The sequence below is a fragment of the Cricetulus griseus genome, chromosome 5, assembly GCF_003668045.3.
Source record: "Cricetulus griseus strain 17A/GY chromosome 5, alternate assembly CriGri-PICRH-1.0, whole genome shotgun sequence".
Taxonomy (NCBI): Eukaryota; Metazoa; Chordata; class Mammalia; order Rodentia; family Cricetidae; genus Cricetulus; species Cricetulus griseus.
In genome coordinates this window covers 2890156-2902652 of record NC_048598.1, presented here as the reverse complement: position 1 = coordinate 2902652, position 12497 = coordinate 2890156, and the positions used below count along the sequence as shown (strand labels likewise).

The 12497-nt window shown below is 44.9% G+C and overlaps 1 protein-coding gene across 2 annotated transcripts in view; it reads left to right on the top strand.

The window, feature by feature from the left end:
• Kcnh1 (potassium voltage-gated channel subfamily H member 1) overlaps nucleotides 1-12497 on the top strand; it is a 268751-nt gene that overhangs the window by 44156 nt on the left and 212098 nt on the right. For both annotated transcript variants that reach the window (XM_035445712.1, XM_035445711.1), the window contains exons 4-5: nucleotides 2203-2331; nucleotides 5691-5809. In XM_035445712.1, the coding sequence (XP_035301603.1) occupies nucleotides 2203-2331; nucleotides 5691-5809 (248 nt within the window). The remainder of the gene's footprint in view (nucleotides 1-2202; nucleotides 2332-5690; nucleotides 5810-12497) is intronic.

Genomic DNA, 12497 nt, shown 5'->3' with positions numbered 1-12497 from the left:
AAAATAACACAAGGGACTTATATTAGTTACAATGCTGCTGGCCAATGACTAGGATTTCTTATATTCTTGCTCTGTCTTAAGTATCAACCATAGCCATTAATTTATATATTTATAAAGACTTATTTTATGGAGGATGCCGGCGGCATGCCTCCTCTTCCTGGGATCAGATGGTGGCTCCACAGAGAAGAGAGGAGGAGGAAGAGAGCAATTTCCTGCTTGTCCCTGCTTATATTCTGAGTCTGCCTGCTATGTCATTTCCTGCCTGGATCACAAGACTTCTCTTTCCTTCATTTCCCAGAATCCTCCTCGACTCCTAGTCCTGCCTAACTTTCTTACCTATTGGTCAACAGTACTATATTTATCAACCAATAAGACAAACATATACACATTAAGGTTTTTTGTTGGGGGGGGGGGAAGGGACAATTCCCTGTCCATTATCAGAACCAACTGAGATATAGGAGTCAATAGACAGAGATGAAAATGTCACTGTCATGATTGAGAAAGCTAATCCTGGCGGTATAGTTTGTACCCGAGGGAAAGGCTTCTAAGTGTGAGCCCTGTAGCACACTACAGACTTATCCACCTGTCCCCGGTGGCATCAGAGACTCACAGGCCTCTCCTCCCATTTCCTCCCATCATTTATAAACCGGGACCAGAGTCCTTGTCTCCTAAATCACCAACCCATGAGGATGGAAAGATGTCCCCCCCTCCAAAGGAAACTGCATACCAGGAACAGGAGGTTCCTGCCTCTTTACTAGCCCTGGGGACCACCTCAAGATGAACTCTATGGCAATGTGAACTTTTGATGCCAGCTATCTATCTAGACAGAAAGGACATGATCTGAATGATACCTGTTTAATGAGGGAGTGTTTGTTTCTAGAAATAACAGTGAGCAGAACTGAGCAGAGAGAGGCATACAGCTTATACAAATGGCTCTGTTGAAATGTGGGGAGTTCGTGAGGAGCTGGAGCTCTGGAAGAGGGACAGAGGCTCCCCAGTGTGATGGGTGTGGAAGCTCTCAAGCTCCCGGGGTGGTGGGTTCTCACAAGCCTTGGCGGTTGGGGTATAAAGAATAGGCAGTGAGGCCCTACTGGATGAGCCCTGAGGCATCGGGCCCAGCTGGTTTGTACAGTGCAGGGGAGGACTGAAGCCCTGTAGGAAGTAGGGTTAGAAGGATGGAGGGGTGAGGCCCCTGGTCTCCACATGGGCGTGGCTCCCCCATCTGGTTTGATGAAGTAGGAGTGCATCCTGGTTTCCATTTGAAAAGAGCTTCGTGGAGTTTTCTTTGGAGCAAAAAGAAGGTGTTTTCCAGAAGTGTTTGCCCTGTGTTGCCAGCTAGAATACGGCCGGGTGTGGGTTGGTGCTGCCATGCTCTCTTTGCGGTTTACTCTTGGTCGCTTCAGTGCAGAAGGTTTCAGATTCCACAGGTTCTGAGAGGCCCCTGAAGACACAGTTACAGAAACCTTCCAAAATCAGTGGACAATTCCAAGGTCGTGTTTTTCTTGGTTTTGAAATGCGATTCGTTTTGAACTGAGGATTTCCTTTAAAATGTGCTTTTCTTAGGGTGGTGTTATAATCTCCTGACTTTCTCGGAGCACCCCAAATCTGATGGTTAAAATTATGCAGAGGGAATGAAGAAGAATTTTGGTCATGGATGTGTATCTTTGACATATTTTCATTTGATCTATTTTCTGACTGCTCATGCATTTGTATGCGTTCCTGCTTACATACAAATTCAGTTGTTTCGGCCCATGCTTGCTCACGCGTGTGCACAGGGATGGCAGTTTCACAGGCTGCATGAGACAGTGGGGAGATCTTCAGCCAGGGACAGAGTCTGTGTGTGGCTGGCAGTGTGAACCTTCGCTTGCATGTCTTACTGTCACCCAGTGCTCTCAGAAGCTCATCTAAGTTTCTTCTATAAGTGAAAGAAGTGAGATTTTCAAGCTGTTTTCTGTTTTACCAGATTTCAGGCTCTGTGCTTACAAGACTGTGTGACTGTAAAAAAAGCCCCCAATGTGTAGTCACTCTGTAAGTTTTCACCCCAGCAAGAAAGAAGTGACAGTGACAATAGTCCATGCCTGAAGTAACCACAGCATTTAACAGAGGGTTAATATTTGTATCTGTTCTCTCTCAATCCTTTGCTTCTCCAGTCCCTCAGACGAGGATGCAAACGACTGACCACCCTTTTGGTGTTCCTTCCAGGGACACCCGTGTGGTTTTTTGTGAAGATCGCCCCGATCCGGAACGAGCAGGATAAAGTGGTTCTGTTTCTTTGCACATTCAGTGACATCACCGCCTTCAAGCAACCCATCGAGGACGACTCATGCAAAGGTTCGTGACCCTGATTCGCGCACGTACAGTCGTGGCTCTGATATGCACACGTACATTTGTATGTTTTTCCCCCTCTTGACTCTCAATTTTGCTACAGAAAATTTGAGGTCGCCAAGGCAATCTTGTGCAGAGATCAGGGTTTAAATCTTAGTTTGTGTTGGGTATTACATTATTCTGCTGTGTGCTTGGGGAAGGGAGAGACAGAAAATGTTGTTTGGTAAAGTGTTTGGAAATTAATCCCTTTTACAGCTACAGTTTGATGCAAGAAAGCAGCCAGGCACATCTGACCTCACCAGGACTCTTCCAGGCTTCCTTCCCCTTTTCCTCCATCCCTCCCCTGCTGGAGATTATATGTGTGGCCTTGTACATGCTAGGCAATCACTTTTCCACTAAGCTATCACTCTTGACAGGTTTTCACAGTCATCCACATGGGTAGGCATTTATGACTTCCAAGTAGATGTCCTTGGGTCTGTCTTGTAGATGGTTGCAGCCTCTTCAACACAAGAAATCAGGCAATGATGAACCTGAAAGGGGAATTGACAAGAAAACTGAGGTGTTGGTAAATGGCTATGTGTCTGCCGTGTCTTGAAATCAAAATATGGGCTAAATTAATTTATTTGAGCCGTCACACAATTAGGAAAAGGTAAGATGCACCCACATACCCAGCACCATGCTCTGAACCCCATATATATATATATATATATGTATATATATATATATGTATATATATAATGTGACTTATCTGTGTCTGCTCACATTGCACCTGTGGCTGGTTAATTGATTTTAAACATGGCATTACTGAGCCCAGGGACTCGGTAACATTTCTGTAGGGGTCATCTGACCAGCTGCTTGGCCTTAGATTTTAGCCAGATTGTAAGTGTGCGTTGTTTGGATAACAGTGGCAGCTTTGGAAAGGAGATAGCAAGATTGCTGGGAGAGTTAGGCTCCTGCACGGGCTCAGCTCCCAGGGATAAGAAGGGCAGCATGCTGTGGCCAGGGGTCTGAAGTCACAGGGTATCAGAGTGCCCTTTTCACACTCCTCTCCTACAGTTCACACTCAGTTCACCAAGAACCCAGCAGCTGTTTCATGTTGCCAGGCTACCTGGATCTGCTCCGGAGCTCTGCTCTTGAGAATTGCTTTGCTGGGGCTGAGAAATGCCAGCGGAGTCCAGGGGAGAGGCAGGCTGGGGCATGTTACCCTGAATGTGTCAAAGGCTGTTAAATGAGCACCATGGGGGTGTGGAAATAAGAAACATGAGTGTGTGCCCTCCATCTATGTCTCTGAGGGCGTTAAAATCCTGTCACAGTTAGACACATTTATGGATCACAGCACTGTGTGTGCGCCACCCTTTTCCAGGGTGTGGCAGCTCAGAGCATCAGTTCCAGGTAGACCCCTGGTTTGAGCAGTGTCTTCCCTATCCGAAGTCTCCCTCTCCTTCTAGGCATCTCACTCACTGCCCGGTTTCTAGTTTTGATTTGAAGATTCCTCAGAGTAGCGGATAGTACATGGTGACTCACTTAGAAGGTCTGTTTGCTTCTTTCAACCTAACAAACTCAAAAGTGCTGTTCTAAGGGCGATCAGATATTTTGACAATTATTTTTTAAGTGCTTACTTAAAAAATTTAAAATATGTGATTTGGCTATGTTAAATGTTTTCTGCTGAGATAGAGTGGTATGTGATTATTATTATTATCATAGTAGGAAAGGCATAGCCTTCTGAGAGTGTTTTTTATCCGGCACATAAGTACCTACTTGGTTCTCACAACAAAGAAGTGATGAATCAGAGTGATGATGTGAGACTTGTTTGGGTTTATTTCCCAAGAATCATGTGCTCCACTTACTTAGCCTGACCTGCCCCTGTGGTGCATCTGGTTGCTGATGAGAATCTCGGTGCATTCCCTCCCTCCCTCTCTCCCTCCTTCCCTCCCTCCCTCCCTTCCTGCCTCCCAACTATTCTCTATTAGCCAAGGTAACTTCTTGTCATGTATTAATTTTTTTTTTTTTTGGTTTTTCAAGACAGGGTTTCTCTGTGGCTTTGGAGGCTGTCCTGGAACTAGCTCTTGTAGACCAGGCTGGTCTCAAACTCACAGAGATCCACCTGCCTCTGCCTCCTGAGTGCTGGAATTAAAGGGGTGCGTCACCAACACCCGGCTAATGATTCTTATTGTCAGTGAAATACATGCATAACATGTGGCTATTTGTAGGCAATTTAGAACACATACATATACAATGCATATTTATAATAGACACCTACCTGTGTGTATGTAGAAACATACATGAATACGTATATACACATGCACTCACATATGTATATACACACATATACACATACGTACACAGACATACATATACATATACATGTGCACATACATACACACATATGTATAAGCACATGTACATGCTCACACATATTATCTTTCAATGCAAGAATCCTGGTAGAGAATTAAGCCTAGGTAGGCATTAAGCCACCTCAAAGACATGACTTACTAAGCCTCTGTCCAGTGCCCTGTGATGCTCTTGCTTTCCCTGCCACCATATCTCTGGTCCACTGTGGTATGGTGGTCTGCACAGATCAAAGTCAAATTTTATATTAGCATGCTTATGATGGAAAGACCTGGGAATTGGTGTGGTCTGATCCACATGGAAAAGTGTGGCTGTGTGGCTGAATTGCTTCGGCTTGACCTTACTTTCTGGAGATGCTCTTGGTTCATTTCCACTGACCCTGCCGGGGAAGGGTGGGGGTTGCAGCATCAAATCTTCAGAGCCTTGCTTCCCTGGGCTTGTTTAGAACTCATTTAGATCTCTTAGATTCTCAGAAAACACCTGCTTTCCATGACCTTTCTGCTCCCCACACTGATAAAATCAGCCAGTGCCTTCCCTCACACACTCGGAAGTCAATCATGCATTTCTTGGAGAAGGCAGTGCAAACCTGGCTAGTCTCATTTACAACTCCAGCTTGTAGCTCAGTTTCTGCAAGATCAGATGATGGAGGAGTTGAGACAATTCAACCAAGGCAGAGAAGCTATCTCCATCACCTTCTGTGAGCCAGTGAGAGCCTTGAGCAGAGGAGAAGTCTAGTTCTAGACACTTGCTCTGAATGTGGGTACTCTGGGGCTCCTTTTCCTTATTTGTATAAAGTTCATGAAACATGCCTGATGTGTCTCAAGGCTGTGATCAGAACAGAGCTCAAGTATGTTGGAAAAGCAAGGTGCTGCCCAAACCTCAATACTTCACAGTGTTGCAGGCACCAGGTCCTCCAGAGGACACTGGGCATTGTCCTATGGTATATCTGGGCGAGGACATCTGCGTGCTCTTGGTGTGTGGCTGACTTTGTCTTTGTGCTCTTGTGCTTGATTCAGGTTGGGGGAAGTTTGCCCGGCTGACCAGAGCTCTGACAAGCAGCAGGGGTGTCCTGCAGCAGCTTGCTCCCAGCGTCCAGAAGGGCGAGAATGTCCACAAACACTCCCGCCTGGCAGAGGTAAGGGGGGGCGGTCTAGCCAACCAGCCTCCCTTCCTGGGAGTGTGTGGGCTGGTACGCTGGTGTCACTTCCTAGGGGCATGTGGGCTGTTATGCTGGTGTGGAAAGGGTCTCCTGGGGCCCCCAGCTTCTTGGCTGGGACCTTGGTTTTTCTGGATTCCATAAACTGTGCTATGTAACCTTTTTGGTAGTAGAATTTTGCCGTTTGTGAAGGCAGGCTGGAGACAGCCCTGACTTTCATGTGATCCGATCGCCGGTGTCACAGCAAGGAGCCGGAAATTGCTTCTTATTTGGCCTTTCAAACAACGTATAAGTTATAGACGATTTTGTTATTTTAGCAATATATACTATTCAAGGAAAACAATATGGAAATGAAAAGAAAAAAAAACAGAAAATCTTCTGCGATTTCTGGTCATGTAACATTATTTGGTGTACATTTAATACTTTCCTTTGGACACATCCTACTTCCTAAAGAGGAACTCCACATTTAATGTTTATAGGGTTGAGATATATCTGAGAATGACCGTGTTTTCCCTTCTTTCTTTATCTATCCACGAATCCTTTGCAGGTTAATAAACGTTCTTAAAGTTACTGATTCGATAAACTCTGAAGTAAGGACAGTCTGAAGTGGTGGCATTCTCCCATTTGCTGGGGTGTGTGAAGCCACGAGAAGTATCTGTCAGGTTAATGCACCCTCATCTCCGTACCCACCTGCAGTCAGGCCTTGTCTTCAGATTCTTAGTGAGATGAAGATGGGATCTTCTCAGGACGAGTCATGCTTCCCTCAGCAAACCTCTGTCTCAGCCAAATGTACCAGCATAAGCTCTCAATTTGCCTTGAGATAGCTGGTCAACTTTTGAGCATTGGGTGAAGGTATGACCCTACTGGCCTAACTTCTGGCTTTTAAGGGAGAAATTCCCAGCATGCTGAGCTCTTATGGGTGTCGGGCACACGTGCTGTGCATGTTGGGTAAGTTTGTTACACAGGCTCCCCAGGAGCTTTTGTAGCTTTTGTCAACAGTGGGGATGCTCACCATGCTGAGCAGAGTCCTTTGGCCGTACAACTTATAGACGTATTTTCTCTGTTTCTTCTTGATGATAAAGTGACCTTTGGCCCTGCTTGTCACCTTTGCTTACTGTCACATGGCCACCTTGGCTTCTGTGTTGTTTCTTTTATGTATATAAAAGGCTGGCTTTCCCCATGAATGTGTCTGTGTGTCAACTCCTTCCTTGCAAGTCTTTGCTTAAACACTATTTTCCCTATGTGGCAGTCAGGGGTGTTGCCCGAGAAATAGATAAGAGATTCATTGCAAGGAACCAGCCTATTTGGTTGTGGCATTTGTTTGTACATATGGCTAGTCAGCAGACTGGACATTTTCAGGAGGAGCCAAAGCTGAAGTTATGGGTATATTCCTTCTTTCCTAGGATCTCAGTTTCTTATGACTCCAACAAAAGACTTGACAAAAGAAACTTGGAAGGGTTTGCTTTGGTCATGGATTAAGGGGATAAATTACACCGTGGTGGGGAAAGTCTTGGTGACAGGAGTGGGGGACCGTTGGTCATGTTGCATCATAGTCAGGAAGCAGAGTGAATGCCGTGGTCAGCTCACTTTCTCCTTGTTAACCAGGCTGAGACCCCAGTCCATGTAGGGTGGGTCTTCCCTCATCACTCAATTCTCCCCGGAACCCCTTTCACAGACAAACACCAGAGACATGTCTTCTGGGTGGTTCCAAAGCCTGTCAAATTGACAGTCAAGATGGGAGTCATGCTAGGCAGACAGCCTTCGGCTTCTGAGGCCTTCCTTCAGGTTGGATGAGTGCTGTTACATAATGGGGGGAGGCATTCCCTTTCCCCTCAACGTTAACTGGCAAGATGCTAATGAGCTCTACAATGTCCCTTTACAGGGACACTTACACCTGTGTTTGCTTGAAGACTGGGTGCCAGTGCCTTCGCTGAGTTGACATAGAACTAATCATTTTATTCTCTTGTCAGTGGAGTGCCCACACACATTTCCTTAAGCCACACTGACCTCCCAGTAAGAAAATCATACTCTTGTGACTCTTCCTTTCATGGTCACTGTCCCTGCTGTTCAGTGGATGATGCCACCGTTTCCCAGAAGGGGACACTGCATCTTCAGAGACCACGCCTGTACTAATATGTAATGCTGACTCCTATCAGTACATGTTATATCATGTGACAAGGAGAAAGAAAGGACAAAGGTGACAGTATAATTAAACAAGGGAAGGACAAGTGCCTCATCCACTTCTTAACTTGCTTTAGGTATTTTTTCCCCAGCACATATTAACATCATATATCTTATAATATAGAGTCTGCTTAAAATTTTATTCACTCATGTGTGAAAGTATGTATGCATGTGTGAAAGTATGCATGCATGCGTGTGCAGGGGTGTGTGTGTGCAGCGTCTCTTGCTAAATCTGGGGCTTGCATTTCCATGGCTCAGTTAGCGGCCAGCAAGTGCCAGCATCCTTCTGTCTCCACCCTCCTTGGAGCTGGGGTTACAGCACGTAGGTAATGCCTGGCTTGTTACAAAAAAAACGCAGGGATCTGAGTTCTGGTTCTTCATGACCCCTCAACCGTTCCTCCCCGCTGAGGCATCTCTTTGGTCCAAGTCTACTTCTTTTGTTGTGTTTGTCGTTCGGGGATAATCCCAAGCTCTTAGAACCACCGCTAGCACTTACAGCTGTTTAGTAGTGTTACTTAGTTTACAGAAATCGATTTAATGAATGAAAGAAAGCAATGACCTAGTGTTTCGTCTGTCAGTCTGGAACCCTCTTGGTTCCAAAATGAGACAAGAATCTGGGACTCCTTCCAGGGTAAATCTTATCTAGTGGCTTACTGATTTTATTGCCCTTTTCAGAGTACTAGCTTTTGGTTTTCGCTGATTTTCTCTGTTGACTTTCTGTTTACCATTTTTTTAGTTTCTGCCTAGATTTAGCTATTTATCTTAGTCTTCTTACCTATGATTTAATTTTCTCTTCTTTGTCTAGTTTCTTAAAGCAGATGTTTAGATTACTGATTTTGATCTTTCCCCTCTATCAAAACATAAGCTTTGGTAAATTATAGTTTTATTTAAAATTTTATACATTTAGTTAAAACACGTCTTCACTTCTTATGTGCGTGTATCTGTGTGGGTGTATGCATCCATATTCACTCAAGAGGCCATAGGAGGACATCAGGGGTCCTGTCATGTAACTCCCTACCTGACTCCTTTGAGACAGGGTCTCACTGAACCCAGAGCTGGGCTGGTGACCAGCGTGGCCCAACAGTCCTCCTGTCTGTCCCAGGCAGTGCTGGGACTATAGGTGTGTGTGTGGCCACGACTGGCTTTTTATATGGGTGCTGTAGAAGTGAACTCAGGCCCTCATACTCGCAAGGCAAGTTTCTTACCCACTGGGTTGCCTCCTCAGCTCTCCTCGTAGTTCTTGCCTCACAGACTTAGATGCTGTTGTGTGCCTGTGTGGCATGGTTATATATTCTTGGAGAACTGGCCCCTAACTGTAATGCTGCCTTTGTCCTTGATAAAGTTGTTTTCTCTGAGTCTGTTGGAAATGAACGGAGTTGGGCACCTTGCTTTCATTAGATAGTGCTAGCACGGCACGTCCTTCTCCTCTCGTCCCCATCTCATACTTAGTACGGGGCTGCAGACAGCATGTGGCTGGTTTGTTTTAAATGTCAGTCTGACAAGCTGATCTTAACATGATTACTGAAGCTCAGGCTGCTGGCTGGAGTGTCTGGGCATCTCTTCTATTCGCTGCACTTGATTTTTGCCCCCATGGCATTGACCACTCTGCTTTCCTTCTTGTCTTGTTTTTAACTGAACATTTTTATGGTTTCAGCATTTGATGAGATTAAATGTGCTTCTTTTGTGTGTACAAGTGTGGTGTGTATATATGTACATGTGGGTATGGGCATGTACATGAATGTGGGAACGTGTGTGTGTGCGTGTGTGTGTGTGTGTGTGTGTGTGTGTGTGTGTGCCTGTGCGTGTGCGTGTGTGTGTGTGTGTGTGTGTGTGTGTGTGTGTGTGCGTGTGCGTGTGTGCGTGTGTGCCTGTGTAAGTTAGAAGTCAAAGTCAGGTGTTGTCCTCAATTGCTCTGTGCACTGTTTCTGAGACAGGGTCTCTCACTGAATCTGGAGCTTACTGATTTATCTTGGCTGGCTAACAGTATATTCATATATTCACATAACTCTACACTGCTTCATAGGTAGCGAAAATATGTTCTCATAACAACACACCCCTGTGTTCTGTCCCATGCACCATTGCTCTCCTTCATGTCATTTATAAATGGACATCTACATGCACCCCCATAGTCAAACACATTGACTCCATTATTTTTACTATGTGTATGTATGTACATGTTATGTGTGGCAGCCGAAGGGCAACTCATGAGAGTCAATTCTCTCCATCTCTTGGACCCTAGGTCATCAGGCTTTAGTGGCCAGTGCCTTTAACTACTGGGCAGTCTTGCCTACCCATGTTGGTATTATTTTGATTAAACTTCTATGCTAGATATTTGATAATAATAAAATGGAACTTATTTACTGTTGTTCTCTCTTTGAGAGTCTTCTAGTCTCTAGGTATGTCTGGAGCATGGTATCGTCCTTCTTTACCATTGTTCTCTCTGTGAGAGCCTTCTAAACTCTAGGTGTATCTGGAGCATGGTATTGTCCTTCTTTGTGGTGACCTTCATGTCCTCTGGTATTTTTTTGAGGCATCTGTCTACTAGCAGCTTGTCCTCTTGATCTCTGTTTACCCTTCATTTTGGGGAGGGTGGTTTCATGCAGTCCACATATATATACTGGTGTGCATTTTCTGTCTGTATGCTTTTGCTCGGTTTTGAGATGTTGCTGGTGATCCTTACCTATGTGAGTGTTAATTGTCACTCCATAGACTCTAACCTGCCCATGGGGGATTATCTAGATTGTGTTGATTGGTGTGGGAATCTGTCCACTGTGGGTGGCTCCGTTCCCTGGCTGAGCAGCAGCAGGCATCCAAGCCCTGTCTGCTTTGTGGTTATAGGGGCCATGTGATGAGTGGCTTTGGGTGCTTGCCATTTTGACTTTGCTGTCTTGGTAGACGTGCATTTGAGCCCTGAGCTGGAGTAGCATTTTCTTGTCCAGATGCTTTTGCCACAGTAAGAAAGACACCAAGACAGTTGGGCAATGTTTTTTATGTGTGGCTCCTTTCAGGATTGTCATTGCCTTTGATATTGTGTAATTTAATGTGGCATGCCTACGTTTGTTTTGTTTTTGTGGCAGCATCTCGGTCCTGGGGTCTGAGATGTGTCTCTGACTCCAGTCTGGTGAAGCCTGAGTACTTAGTCTGCTGGCACTTCTGTGTCTACGCCTTCAGTACTTGTCCTGGTTTTTGGATATCCACTCTTTCCCCTCTCACTTAACATTTATTTTATGTTACTCACTTAACATTAGTAAATTAGGTATATCTTCTGAAGAGTTTGTGTCTCCTTCATTCTCTTTAGTGGTGTGTTTATTGTCTTCCTTATATATTCATTAATGAAAAGCTGCAATAGTTAATGTGTGATTTTTATGTACTTGAACAAATAATGTATAACATGTTATATAGGAAAATTTACACCCAACATTGGTTTTTTTTTAAATCTTTACAAAATTAGAAATACTGCACATTAGCAAGAAGTTGCAAAGCCTGTTAGCAACTTATACCTGTCCCCTGGCTCCATCCTAAAGCCACTGCCCCATGTAACTGGATTCAGCATGAAGTCACAAACAGGAAATTGACACATTGCTAGTTAAATGAAAAGTTGTATTCAGATTTCATTAGTGTCCATGTGTATTCTCTTGTGTGTATGTGTAGCCCTGTGCATTTTCTCTCCCCTTCTTTACTATCCTTCTTCTCTCCCTCTCCTTTCCTTTTTTACTTTGTCTTTCAGTGTTTCGCTTTGGGAACTAACATGGGGCTTGCACATGTTCAACACTTGTCCTCTCCACCCCTCTCTCTCTCACACACACGTTACTGGATACACCATACCCAACTCCTCAGCTTTATTTCATGTATTGTTTTATGTGACCCACCACAGTCAGGAATCAGGAGATAAATCTGTTCTGTTCCCACCATGGAGTGCCCCATCCCTCTGCCCCCTGGAAACATTAATTTATTCTCCACCCTCATGACTCTGCAGTGTCACAGGGACACAGCAACCCTCACTAGCACCCCTCCCCAGCCTGGCCTGCATCAGTGCTTCATCCTCTCCCATTGTGTGGCTGTGCCAGTTTGTGTAACCCTCCGCCCACAAAAGTAAACATGGATTTCTCCTTCCTTCCTTCCTCCCTTCCTTCCTTACTTCCCATTCCCTCCCTCCTCCCTCCCTCCTTCCCCCTCCCTCCCCCTCCCTCCCTCCCTCCCTTCTATAGATGGCTGGGGTTTGTGTGGATGTGATGTGTGTTTTCGTTTCTCTGGGATGAACTCATACTATGAGTGTGTGTGCTGGGTTTTGTGTGTTTGTGTACATGTGCAATGGTGGATTTAACATTTGTAAGGAAGCTGTCTAGGTGCTTTCAGTTAACCATTTCATCTTATATATTTTTTTCTTATATTTCTTATATTTTCCTCCTGGGTTCCACCTGTGGCATACGGGACTGGTGTTGCCATTCTTAGATTAAAGTCACTTTACTAAGTTTGTAGTGATGTT